Genomic DNA, 13,222 nt, shown 5'->3' on the forward strand with positions numbered 1-13,222 from the left:
AATTGGCGCTGCATTCACTAGCACATCAAAAACACTTTTCATTCCAAATGTTGCCTCTCCCTCTGTAAATCACAGGACCCGGATTTTACGGGGCTGTATGCTGTCATACTGTGGGCCATTTTGTGACATCGATGTGTTTAGCAGAATTCCACATTGATATCCGAGAGCCAAGGGTACGAAATAGCATTATAAACTCACAGAACCAAAATTAAAAGTGTTGGGGCGGGGGGCTTTCCCCAAGAACGAATGAGAGAGATGCACGCTGTTGCAATGTTGCTAGCCCACTGCAAATAAATTGTACAGGGTGCGTGGAATTTAGTTCCTCTTCTTTGCTGGTAGCCTGTTTACACACCTCTCTGGAAAAACATGCTAACAAGCAATTTTGTAATGCATATTTGTATTTTATTCTCTCTGCTTTGAAAAAAATAGATGTATTTTAGAATCAAATATTTGTCCACAAAAGTCTTCATCCAGATTGATACATATCAGTGGGATAAATAGCCACGTTAAAAAGCAACATTCGGGTTTATAGACTAGGGTAGTCATTTGTACGCTAGCTCAGACAGTCCTGGCCTTTCAAAATGGCTTTCCCTGTAACAGGATTCTCCTACATATAATTTAATCAAGCCAGGTTTGGTCCGGAGCAAATATGTTTATGTTGTCTCCGGTCAGGGAATATATTTTTACCGCTGATATTTAAAAAAAAATAGAATATAGAATATCAGGTCGCCTGTAAATCTGCATTACCGAATCACATAGCCTTTGCTGACACTAGGGGGGTACTGGTGTATTTATGCAAATTCATGCAGCAAAATGTTTGCTTCATGGATTTTCTGCAGTCTCCACACGTTTACGAGTTTTAACCAAGTAGGAGATTAAATTTTTCACCTTTATAAAATAGATCAGAACAATAGCTTTGCTTGAATCACTCGTCCTTCAAGGCTGTTTTCTTTAGATGAGGTTCAGTCTGAAGTAACAAGTGGATTTGAATAAAAGAAACCAGTTAACCTGAATTTTATAAAATCATTGCCCAGGGCCTGTTTTTAGGCCATATTTCACACCTACTTAGATCGTATCAAATCCGGGAAAACTCTATTGAGTTCAATGGAATTAATACAGATTTTCAGAGGAGCAATTGAGATTGGAATTTGTTCCACTAATACAGTTCTCACTACTGACTGATCCTGCACCACTGAATTCAAAGGGAGCAGGATCGGGGCTCGTCTGAACTAGCAGTTTGGTCTGAGTAAACAGCGCAGCGCAGGACTGCACACAGATTGGGCTGAAGTGTAGGCCATTTCCGAAACCCACTATACACAAACCCTCCCAGTATACATTACAAGCAACTGGTGTTTACACAATTTTAAGGTTGGTATCCTCAGCAAAATTTAGATTTCTGCTTCCGTGAGGACATGTTTGTTTATCAACCAGATAATTTAAGAGTGGGAAGCCATTTGTTGCACCACTGAGCGCGTTCCTGTGGTTTCTTTGCACGAAACATAATTCACGTAATGTGTGAGGGATTATGGGAAGGAGAAGGTTCTAAGCAAAATCTTGATGGAGACTATGAAATAGAAATCTTCACCAAACAAGGATTATTTTCACTCGATCCGATCAGATCATGCGAAATATCATGCCTCGGAGAGAAAAATAGTATGTTCTCTATCAGAAAAAAAAAAAAAAAAAAGACATCGAAGCATTATAGTAAAGCAGTTGGACTTGCCTGCGCTTCAAGCAAAAGCACGAGTAGCATGGTATGCTTTTCTTATGAGATCTTGGGGACCTTCAGCTTTATTGGTGAGATCCCTTTACATTGCCTGTTCTAAATATAAACATTTCCCTCTGGGGTGTTTATATCGCTAAATTTCAGGATTAATGAGACCACAAGGGTTTATTTTCAACAGCCCCACACGAAATGAGTTAAAAACAAAAATCAGAAATATACAGAGAGCATTATTTAGGGGCAAAAGGGGCCTTTCCCTGTGTTTGTGCTTGTCTCGATCTGTACTGGTCTAGGGCCGGATCCTGAAAAAACTTGATTGCTTGAGTAGCTTTTATTCATGCTTCCAAACCTAGTAAACACAAAACAGTATTCATGTGAGTAAAGAATATTTAGATGAATGAGAATTAGCAGGATAGGAGTCATGTGTTTGGCTGCGCCTTCCTTTAATGATAAAATAAAAGTCCACCTGTCCAATAGCATCGTGCGGCTATGTACGATAATAATTAATAAATTGAATAATTAAATAAATAAATAAATAAATAAATAAAGGCATCACTTCAGAGACACCTTGTGTTCTACTTAGGTTTTGTCATATTTTAAACTTAAAGCAACACTGAAATACTTGATGGATAATATTTTTGAAACCTGAATACTCTTAATTAAAATTGGATTGTAATTTAGCAGTGTCATATATGTCTATACAAATTCCCCTTCTTACTAAATGAAAAAAATGGAAATAAACTTTATTACCCTGCTGACAGTTGATGGTCTGTAGTATTAGAACGACGTATTATTGTGGAAATGCAGACAGTACATGCCTAATGAATGCAATCTACATTTTAAGAAATAGAGATGTCTGCTACCATTTTGAGTCTTGATCACAATATTAATTTGCAAGAGGCATTGCTATTTTCAAGAATAACAGTATGAAGACGTACGGACCTGCATCACTGACAAAAAATCAAGATGGATCAAATGATCTTACTAGGCCCATACGGGTAACACAAATAAATATGGCGACCCTTAAATAAACAAATATTGCAAAACGGAAAATGGACAAATACCATGCAATTTATGAAAATTACAACAGCAGCTGAAAATGAAAATACGAGGAAAATTCATGGTGAGATGAATGGTTTCTAGTAACTGTGAAACAATAGCAGTGTTGGAGAGTTAATTAGCATGGACCCGATCCTGCATTACCTGTTCACCCCAAACCCCCAATGACTTCAAGAGACTACGTATAATAGAAATGCAGGATCAGACCTGAATTATATCATCGGCCTTTCAAGTATTCACTCAATAGACGATTTAATTGTCACAAAGTTCTTTCTCTCAAATATAGCAAAAAATTAAAAGTCTGCTACCATTGAAATCAATGACAAGCTTCCATTGACTCAGCCGGAACAAGATAAAACCTATTTTTTCTTTTTAAACCCTTGTGGCTATCGCAGTTTCCATAGACTTCAGGTCACCTGTTCTTTGTTTAAAACAATGCCGTTTTTCGGCTATGTTCTTTCGAAATATTTGGCTTAAGCTCTCCCAGCAATACCACATATAGTGAGAAACGATGAAAGGAAAAAAAGTTACGGAAATTGCAGAGCTCCAGAAGGTTATCGAGCCAATAAATTACAAAGGGGAGATAAGAGAACTGATAAGTATTACATTTGAATAAAATTATGTTTATTTTAATCAATAGCAATAATAGAAGGTAAATATTTTAATAAGATAATTTCTTCAAAATTATTAGATTTCTTTAACTTACTCAACATAATATAGGAAAAAGTTTAAAATAGTACAAGTGCACTTGTTCTGATTAATAAAGCATTTTATATGTCTCACTTATTGGTACTTATCATTAGGAAGTTTATGTCGTTGACAGTAATCACCATCTTTTAAACATTGGAAAATTACAATAAAATATATTGATACAAATTCGGTATCAAATTTCCATGTAAATAAGAGTAAGTGAGCTAGAGATTGTGCTTGATACAGTAAAAACAAAACCAAAAAACACAAAGCACAGAAACGTCAAGCCTAATGACATAGGATAGCTTGAAACACACTAAGGACCTTTGCAACAAAGAAAACCGGCCGTGTTTCCCAGCATATGTGGATCGTTATTTTCAATAATCTTTTATTAATGTTTAAAGGCAAAACTTAATTCGTCTGGCCTTCAGCTCTGTCTTCTTCCAGATCATGTGCTTCCTTTTTGGCCTCCCCTTCCTTTCCCTCCTGCCTGGAAGCTGGGAATTTGTCCTTGTTGTTTTCTTTTTTCCATTTCATCCTCCTGTTCTGAAACCAGATCTTTACCTGCCTCTCGGTGAGTCCTAGCGCGTGGGATACCTCAATCCTTCTCTTCCGTGTCAGATAAGGGTTAAACAGAAATTCCTTTTCCAGCTCTAGCGTCTGGAAACGACTGTATGTTTGTCTTCCTCTCCTCCTACCAGGCGCTGCTGATTAAAACAAAAACACAGTATTTTTCAAAACAAAGAGTTCACTGCCCTGGGCGCTTATATGTGTCTGTTCATCTAGATATAACCATACAGCTAGGAGACGAGCTAGTGCATATAGACGAATAAATATAGATATGTGGCTAGTTAGCTATGAAGTTGTGTACAAGGGTACAGAAAAATAGCCGTAGACATTGTCTTACACTACTCTGCTTTCATTACACGTCAGAACTTACTGGCTTGTTTTATGATCTGATCGCTGGAAAAACACACCCAGTATTTACATTTAAGCACAGAGCTTTTTTGACACGGGTGTACCTGTATTCATGGGATTTACGCCCTATGCGTCTGATCAGAGAGTTTAAGGCTACCCTGGTGTCTCCTGCACCTACTGCACAGACTTTGGTTTCCTCGCTGTGTTACTTTATTCTCACACGCCAGCGCGGTCCCGGCACACGCAGAGCCGCAGAGACAGGAAGAGGGAGTGGAGGAGCAGAGAGAAGGAAAAGAAGTTTAGAACTCAGACGTGAGATGGAAGCAAATTGGTTTTGCCAGCGTCCAACCTTGCGGTCTCATCCAGGGGAACATTGGAGCGGGAGACGAGCTCTGATTTAAGTGGTCTGGTTCCTCGCCAATATTAGCACTGGACGATTTACAGTCAGGATATTGTACCAGCTCGGCCTCTTGCTGGGTCGTAAAAAGCTGCTGTCTCTGTAAATTATCGTATCCGTAAAATTTCGCGGGCTCCCCGTGACAGGTAATCCCGCCGCAGGGGGCAGGAGGAGGCGGCGCGGGAGCGGGGGGAGGAGGCGGCTGGTAGGCAGCCGCGGGGCTCCCCCCGGCCTGCAGGTAATAGTCTGGGCCGCCGCCGCCGGGCCCGGGGTGCGGCTGGAAGCCCGCGGCGGCCGCGCTGGTCCCGTAAAGCAGGGCGGCGGCGTGGCGGCCGCTCAGCTCGGGCGCAAAGGGGCAGTCGTAGTACGCGGGGCCCAGAGATTCGCCCGCCGCCGCCGCCGCCTTGTACTTGGCGTACAGCGGGTTGACAAAGTAGGAGCTCATGGGCGCTGCCCGCGGGGAGGGGGCCCGCGGCCAGCACAGCAGCAGCAGCCGGGGCAGGGGGCCCAGGCCCCGGGAGGGGCTGCCGCGGCCGCCCCGGCCCGCTCCGCTCTGCTCTGCGCTGCTGGCGGCGCCGCTGCCGTCCGGCTGCTGCTCTGCGCGGCGGCGGTGCCCAGCGCTGGGACGGACTCGCTCCCCGAATGACCTGCCTCGCTGCTTTTACGGTTTCCTATCAGGCACACACCGCGGCCCCACACACACGCACACGCGCTCCTGGGCAGGGGGAGCTTCGGCCTCGCTTGGCACGTCCCGCTCCCGAGGCACAGCGCAAATACCCCCCTCCCCGCCCCCGCCACCTGCACCCCCGGGGTGTGCTCGGAAAGCGCATATTTAAAACCCCGCGGAGCAGGCCGAGAGATCGGCCCAGATAACTGCGGGGCGGGCTGATCCAATGGCTGAGCGCGCTGGGGGCCAGACGCCTGCCCTGAGACACAGAGACACCCACGCCTGCCATAAACAGGCAGCTCTGCCAAGGGCTAACGTGCCTCTTCCACATTCAATGGTAGGGCTAACGTGCAGCGCGCAGGCCCGTGTAACACACGGGACAAGGGAACCAAAGGGGAGACTTGGGGAAGCGAGGAAAGGCACCTAACCCGGAGAAGCAAAATAAGGGCTGATCATCTGGTCTTATAGCCACCCATACATCTCCGCCGGAAATGCAAGGGGGAGATGATTGTTGTACATGTAAACCCATGCAAAAGAGAAAGGCCCTGGTGTCCTCCGCAGGAATCAGGCTATTGTCTAGGACAGCAGATAGGTTGGAAATGAGATGCACATTTACCCTTGACGCAGTGCACGCATGGCTGCGACTCCCAGGTTAATTGATACTGAATGGAAATCATGCCTATGAATATACTTTCCATCATTTCACCCTGGGTGAACGTCATTAGCGAAGAGAAAAAAAAGAAAAGAAAAGAAGAATGTGTGGGTGAGCATTAGCATCGCTTGGGGACGGAATAAGAAATAGGGCAGGAAGGTTCTCAGGGGCCAGGCAAGGAAGGAATGGCTCGCAGGCCATTTGCATTTCTCCGTGTACAGTACACGCTGCTCTCTCTGAATTCTCTTCAGCTGAATGCCAAGGGAGATTCATAGATTCCAAGGCCAGAAGGGCCCATTGTGGCCATCTAGTCTGACCTGTTGTATAACACTGGCCATAGAGCTCCCCCAAATAATTCATGGAGTATAGAGGCTGGTCAATGTTTGTTCCAATGTTCCAGACCTGAAGCTCTGCGTTATTAATCTGTTATCTGGGCAAAGAAATACCGGGGATCATTCAGGTCCCTCCCTACGAATTTAGTGATTCTGTCTTTAAATTCACTTCAAACCAAGATTCGAGAGTCTGATCCGGTTCCCACAGGAGTCAGTGGCCAAACTCCCGCTGGCTTCAAGCGGTGCAGATTCGACTCCCGATTTTCCCATATTTTGGCAAAAGAGTTTCGTTAAATAACAGTCAGTTTATAGGATAAACATGAATATGATCTCATTGTCTGTTTAAAACAGAACATTAACATTTAGGTGAAATATTATATAGATCCAGTCGGAGCCATGTGTGACCGTCTGGTGCAAATCGAAAAAAATATTTGTGGTTACATAAAAGAGACTCCAGAATCCTTTCCCATCTCTCTCTGTCTCTCTCACACACATACTTCTCCCTTATGTTATTATGTCCAATAAACTTTCATTTTTTTCTGTTTATGTAGGTAACATGTGGTAACTTCCACAAAATGAACTTGTCTATGCATAAAAACCAGAGACAGAAACATATGTCATGGAAAGGATATCCCGTTTAACATAAAACACGTTAAGACATCTTTCAGCGGAAAGGAAGAAATAGAATGTCATAAAATATACAATGTTATTCCGGAGAATTTATTTTCCATCTCAGTTGTTTTAAAGGATATGTTCGCAAATTATTGTTGGTGTTATGGTTTCTAATCTGTAATTGCTTCTAACGAGGTATCCTGTATTCAGCTGAGTATGTGTGTTCTAAAAACATACTGAATTGCTTATTCTATAAGTGTAGGCCTCGATCCTGCAAATCCCAGTGAAATGGAGCCATCCTTACTTATGACAATGCATACTTCTTGCGTGAAAAAGGCTTCCCACCTGATTTGCAGGGAAAATCCCAAAATCTAGAAGAGCTACACCGTTTAGGATTTACACCCACGCAACTGGGAGCGGAGTCAGCCAGTAAAAGATTGTCCTATTGATTCCCTTTGTGAGATGGAAATGTATGGCTATCCAGACAGACCTTATTTTCCTTGCTATGCTAATTGAGTGTAGGAATATATCTAGAGATTGCTTGTGAAATATAGCAATGTATTGTATTTCATAACAGTGTATCTGTCTGTTGCGTCCCTAACTGTTCTTTAAAATAAATGTGTTTTATTCCCTGTGAAATTTGTAGGTATTTTTTCCCCTGGACCCATACATATTATTATGCACAGATGAACACTCAGATAAAAATTAGATATATGTTTTATCTTAATGAAACATATACCAGTTCTGACCTTAATAAACCTCCTCTTGTTTGTAAAATACAAGGACAAGATCACAATTTTTTGGGAAAAAATATCTTTCAAACTTAGCTTCTTACCTTCTTTTACCCTTGGTCTTTATAACGTTTATGTTCATACTCCAGAAGTCTGTAAATTAATCGAAAGAATGCACAAGACGTTTGCTTAATATTCATAAAGAGCTTCAAGTATTTTATAGTTTCAGTAACAAATCCTAGAAAATACAGGGGGCATTTTTCGACAATAGGCCCAATAAGCCAGCATTACTTATAGCTTTTTTTTTTTTCAGGGAACAACTTATAAGTAAAGGAGTTTATCATTGTGTTTATTGTCATAACTTAAATATAATACAATGAGCTGAAACCTCCTGGAAAAACATAAATGTTTACATATTTATGGTTTCATATAATTAAATATTGTGCCATGTACGGTGTAGTCCGCAAGAATCTTTTTGTCATCTCAAAACTGCTGATTACTCAAGGTTTTTCTAAGCTATCCATTTAGCTCGTAGTAAAGAACAGTTACACTTGTTTAATTTCGATTACAAATATAAAATTCGTGATTAAAAGTAGGATTGTCTATATTTTAATAAAAATATATTCTGCACGAAAGCCAGAAGCATTGTCAGCTCAAGAATAATAAAATGGAGCAACAGCGCTCTCTAGTGGTCAACTGAAATCGTGATCAGCAGCCAATTCGCTTTTACTTCTCTGTTTATATACTTACTCTACCTTGATTTAAAAGTAGTTTACTTGTTTTAACTCTGTCTTCCATGAATTATATAAATACTAGCTCTTATCTTTCACGTTCAACATTTAAAGATCTCTAAACAAGGCATACAAAACCAAAGGAATGTAAAGAACACCACTCTTTACACTGAGAAATAGAGTGGAGTTGAATTCTACACCCTTAATCACAAAAAGCTTTTTATTCATAGTTCATAATACCATATCTTTTAACACATATATACTACTCTTTCCATTTTTACACGTGCTATAATTAAGCACAGGTAAAATTAAGTGTCTTCTTTACACAAGGCAGCCAGTATAGACGTCTAAGAGCTTAAATGTTGAAAACCGTTGCTATCCCATTTTTGGTCCTGTTACTTTACATACTACATCACTAATACTAGAGGTTTGGTATTTTCAGGTTCAGAATTTTTCTGCCTTGAACTTGCTTTTGATTTAACTATTTTTGTAGCTATAAACTTAAGTAAAGACTATTCTTTTCACCATCCAGGCAATTGGTTATCCCAAATATACCGAACATTCCACTTAACTGATTGGTAGAATAGTATACTTCTTGTATTTCATTCTTAAAGCAGTCAGCGTATAGGAATTAAAATGTCGTGTCGTTGGACACAGAGAGTACTTTGTTTAAATGGAAGTTGGAGGCTACCCAGTGGCTCGAAACGCCTTCATTTCCCTCAGACCATTTGGAAATAAATATACGTACATACAACGCAAAAAAACAGGACAACTTCAACTCTTCCATTTCGACTGGCAAATATTAAAATCAGGTTCTACCTATCTCGCCTTAGTATGATTGCAATTCCTTCCCAGCATATGTAATGGAATCAATGCAACAAAGCGACCCGATTCCAGTAATACAGTGTACATCTGAGATCAGCCAGTAAAAACGGCTACTTTCAAAAATATGTCCATATTCGCACCAGTATTTATCGCCATCTAACACTTCTACAAATATAATTTAACAATCAATTAAATGTTAAAACCTCTGTTAACTTTTCGACCCGAGTGTCTTTTCTTGCACGTATTGTCTTGGCCCAACGGTGACATACTGCAATTTATAGTCCAGATTTTAAGACCGAGTTTTGTCTGTATTTTTGTTTTCTTCTAACAACCGCAAACATCAAAATAAGATAGTTTCAAAGAAAAGCGCCATAGCATATCGTAAACTCATTAGGTCCAGACGTCTAGCCATCTCAATGGTTTTATTATACCTAGGTTCTTCCTGCTTTAAAAGAATTATAGGTATAGGGTTGACAATGAATGGGGAAGCAATGCAACACCTTTTCTTAGCACTATATGCCTTTCCTCTTTTTTTCCAGAGGTAAAAACATTAAGTTCCAGGTTTCTGCAACTCTTTCCTTAATCTTAAACAACTGCTCATAAATATTTACAGATCCTTCATTTTAATGGTTGTTCTCTAAACAAAGCAAGGTTCTTTTACAATGAACTTCATCTTAATTATCTTGATAAAGTCGTGTGTTTATAAATGTTGAAGGCATGAGACGTGTTGTTAAATGCTCTCTCCCCTCTCCCCCAGCTGATAACCTGGAAGTGGCATTAATCTATTAGTGTTCAGATTAAACAGCAGAGAGATTCAAACGGCAAAAAATAATTAATTAGGTATCATCGTAAATATTTGGCTTTGGAGATCCATTTCGGAAATATTTCCTGGATTACTCCAAGAGATCACCTGTGAAACTTCACTGATTTTTGAAAGACAATTTGTGCATAACGTGTTTCCTGAAAAATTATGTACCAATATACAATTTAAGCCAAACCCCTTGTGATTAACTTTTAGAGAAGGTCGTTGCTGACTATTGTAGAAACATTGTGAATCTTTTTTCTTATCTCTGTAACTACAAATGTAACGCTGTATTAATATCTGTGTTGAAGTAGTTTTCATTTGGAGCTACAGTGTGCATCAATCTTCTTTCCAAAATTCCTGTGTACAAAATAACCGAGAGATCAGAGTCTCTACTGCCTTTTTAAAGCCTCGCATTAATGATAAATTAACAAGTATTATGAATACAAATGCTTATTGGAACATATACCAAACACTGAGAAAATAGTGCATTTGTTGCTTTCATATGATTGTGGCTAATTATGGGTGCCAAAAGAAGAGGAAGGCACACATTGCGCATATAATTGCAGTGATTTCATTTGATCAAGTCAGAGTTTATTATGGAATAACTGACAATAATTACAACAGGTCTTTAGTTAGAAACATGAGGTGGCTGATACAACATTTACCAATATTCAGAACTCCAACAATCCAAAGCATCAGTAAATGCTAGGCCTATTGAAAACTGCTTCAGGTATGACACAATCGCCTAATAGTGCATTGAAGAAAAAGAAAAAATAAAATGTTCTCATTGCTTCACTCTGGCACCTATTGCAAAGGACAAAATTCAGGACTAGAAAGCAAAGTTTTTGGTAATGGTTTCTTTTAATAAGTCATGGACAACACAATACTGCTATTGATTTAAACAAGTGTACTTCAATATATATATTTATTATCATAATTATAATTATGTCCTTTACCTTTATTTTGGCAAAGTGACTATCTACACTACATAACCTTTTAAGAAACATGTCAAACATTTAACATTAAGGTCCCAAAGCTAACGTGCACTCACAATATCATAAACCAAACAGTTTGGGGGAAAAGGAGAGGGAAATGAAGCAACTTTTATAAACACATTGGCGAGCAAGACAGATTTCCCCCCAAAAACCTGACATAGACCACATTTCCACTTCTACCTAAAAGATCAGATTGATATAAAGTTCTGCAAAAACGCATCTGGTGCTGGAGGGGGAAGAAGAAGAAGAATGCGTGTCTACACCCGGGCGTTAGTCTCCTTTATTTCCTTTCTCCTTGTTCATCTTTTTCATTTTCATTCTTCTGTTCTGAAACCATATTTTGACCTGTCTCTCTGTGAGATTTAAAATCCTAGCTACTTCGTAACGGCGGTCCCGAGTCAGATACATGTTAAAGAGGAATTCTTTTTCCAGTTCCAGAGTTTGGTACTTTGTATAGGGACAACGCTTTTTCCTCGTTGAACGAGCGTGGATCCAGTTTGCTGCCGGATTATCTGGAAAAAGGGAGGTATATAGGGAGAAGGGGGAGACGGGGGTGAGGGGAGAAAGGTCGTTAAATTCAATTTAACGAAGGATGGACTCTTTTCACAACATTGTAGGAATTATCATAAAAGCCTTAATACCCCAGTCTGTTTACTGTACAAATCATGTCTTGATGGTAGGTGGTTATGTGGAGACGTGGAGTCTTTTATGGGTGCTTGTTGCTGCTTGCGCTAGGGTAGGCGTCTAGACGTTTTTATAGGTTAGTAAAACTATCAGTTTTGCACATTGGAGCCTTACAGGTTTCGGCAATAAATCAAAGGGGCAATTTCTTTTTTACTTACTTGGGTCAAGTTGCTGTTGCTTCTCTTCCTTCAGATCGCTGCTCGGGCTGGGGTTGTGGCTGCAGCCTGGAGGCTCCTTGGGGCTGCAAGTAGCCGTCTTCTCCCGGGTCTCCTGCAGGAAGGAATTGCACGTGTACTCGGGCACACTGATCCCCTGAGACTCCCGGGACGAGGAGCACTCAGTCCTTTTGGAGGAGGAGGAGGAGGAGGAGGAAGAGGAGGCAGCTGCTCCCGTTTCAGGCTTTATCCCGTAGTGGCGCCCGTTGGAGGAGCTGGAGCTGCTGCTGGGGAAGCCGGGGAAGGGCTCTATCCAGGAGCGCACGTATCTGCCAGTCTCGGCTGCCCCTAAGTGGGGCTGGTGCATGTAGGGATGGTAGATCCCTGTCATTGCCGCAGACGGCTGAGGATGGACCGTGGACCAAGAAGTGGAGAACACGGTGGATTTTGGTGCAAAGCTACAGGAAGAAAAATCTGAACTCTCTGCAACACCTGATGGCCTGGAGGTCGCACTGTGACCTGCCTGGACGAATCTACTCCCGTAAACTTCTTCGCTTTCATGGCCTATGAGAGAATCGACATAATAGTTACTTATGGTGCCACTAGACGACATTTTTAGGCTCCCCTCTTAGTCATATAAAAGGTTACACTGTTAACTGTATATGATACCCTCCCTGAGAACAATCGTAGTATTTTGCAGACTGCAACCCTCAACCATTGGTTGTGGAGCCCACGTGATCATATTTACCAATACTAGGAGTAAATCAATCCGCTAAACTGGGGCTGCTGTGATTAAAAAAAAAATCGTCAACAACAACAGACAATTAAACCCAAACTGTAACTGTACGGCCCGGAAGGAGCCCACGGGGAGACAGCTGCGCCTCTGCCCCAGCAGGATCCCAAGCGGGCGTGGCCCGAGCCAGCAGCACAAGAATGAGGCAGCCGGGAACTATTTCTTCACCTCCTAGGAGTGATTTCTGCCATTCATTTCTTAATCAGTGAGACGCAGGGTGTTTAAATAAACCCAGCAGCCTGGGCTTCCGAATTAAACTGAAATCTGCCGAGGGAACCCGCTGGGAAAGGGGAGATTCTTGCTTGTAAAATCAAACCACATCCCAGCGCTCCGAGTATACGACTGCTCATAAAACAGGAAAATGTTACAGTAAAAGCACATTGTGGTGACTTCCATATTTCAAAGCATGTGGCTGTATTCCTCCCCCTCTTAAATAAAGTTTCTATTTAAGGG

The 13,222-nt window shown here is 41.3% G+C and overlaps 2 protein-coding genes and 1 long non-coding RNA gene across 4 annotated transcripts; 1 reads left to right on the forward strand and 2 right to left on the reverse strand.

Annotated features, from left to right (window-relative positions):
- Nucleotides 1-3,384: 3,384 nt before the first annotated feature.
- HOXD8 (homeobox D8) lies at nucleotides 3,385-5,557 on the reverse strand. Of its 2 annotated transcripts, none has more exons than XM_054043204.1 (2): nucleotides 4,740-5,557; nucleotides 3,385-4,176 (listed from the first exon to the last, which is right to left on the reverse strand). In XM_054043204.1, exons 1-2 carry the CDS (start codon nucleotides 5,230-5,232, stop codon nucleotides 3,884-3,886), a joined length of 786 nt encoding a protein of 261 aa, XP_053899179.1. In that variant the 5' UTR covers nucleotides 5,233-5,557; the 3' UTR covers nucleotides 3,385-3,883. The 2 variants fall into 2 exon arrangements, with proteins under 2 accessions (XP_053899179.1, XP_053899178.1); XM_054043203.1 differs by having other exon boundaries at nucleotides 3,385-4,179; nucleotides 4,740-5,554.
- LOC128845029 (uncharacterized) lies at nucleotides 4,847-7,689 on the forward strand. Its single transcript, XR_008446602.1, has 2 exons — nucleotides 4,847-4,933; nucleotides 6,990-7,689. It is a non-coding gene; the product is annotated as an uncharacterized LOC128845029 (long non-coding RNA).
- A 3,022-nt stretch (nucleotides 7,690-10,711) lies between these two features.
- On the reverse strand, nucleotides 10,712-12,697 carry HOXD9 (homeobox D9). Its single transcript, XM_054044585.1, has 2 exons — nucleotides 11,980-12,697; nucleotides 10,712-11,649 (listed from the first exon to the last, which is right to left on the reverse strand). The coding sequence occupies exons 1-2, from the start codon at nucleotides 12,587-12,589 to the stop codon at nucleotides 11,408-11,410; spliced, it is 852 nt and encodes a 283-aa protein (XP_053900560.1). The 5' UTR covers nucleotides 12,590-12,697; the 3' UTR covers nucleotides 10,712-11,407.
- Between the last annotated feature and the right edge of the window lie 525 nt (nucleotides 12,698-13,222).

Source organism: Malaclemys terrapin, chromosome 11 (genome assembly GCF_027887155.1).
Source record: "Malaclemys terrapin pileata isolate rMalTer1 chromosome 11, rMalTer1.hap1, whole genome shotgun sequence".
Taxonomy (NCBI): Eukaryota; Metazoa; Chordata; order Testudines; family Emydidae; genus Malaclemys; species Malaclemys terrapin.

Bases quoted from the DNA above. Each gene is read 5' to 3' on its own strand.
- HOXD8 (XM_054043203.1), bottom strand. From the start codon at position 5,232: ATGAGCTCCTACTTTGTCAACCCGCTGTACGCCAAGTACAAGGCGGCG. The intron at 4,180-4,739 runs GTTGGACGCTGG...TGTTTTAATCAG, and splicing joins CCCCTGGATGAGACCGCAAG to CAGCGCCTGGTAGGAGGAGA.
- HOXD9 (XM_054044585.1), bottom strand. From the start codon at position 12,589: ATGTCGTCTAGTGGCACCATAAGTAACTATTATGTCGATTCTCTCATA. The intron at 11,650-11,979 runs GTAAGTAAAAAA...CCCTTTTTCCAG, and splicing joins GCAACAGCAACTTGACCCAA to ATAATCCGGCAGCAAACTGG.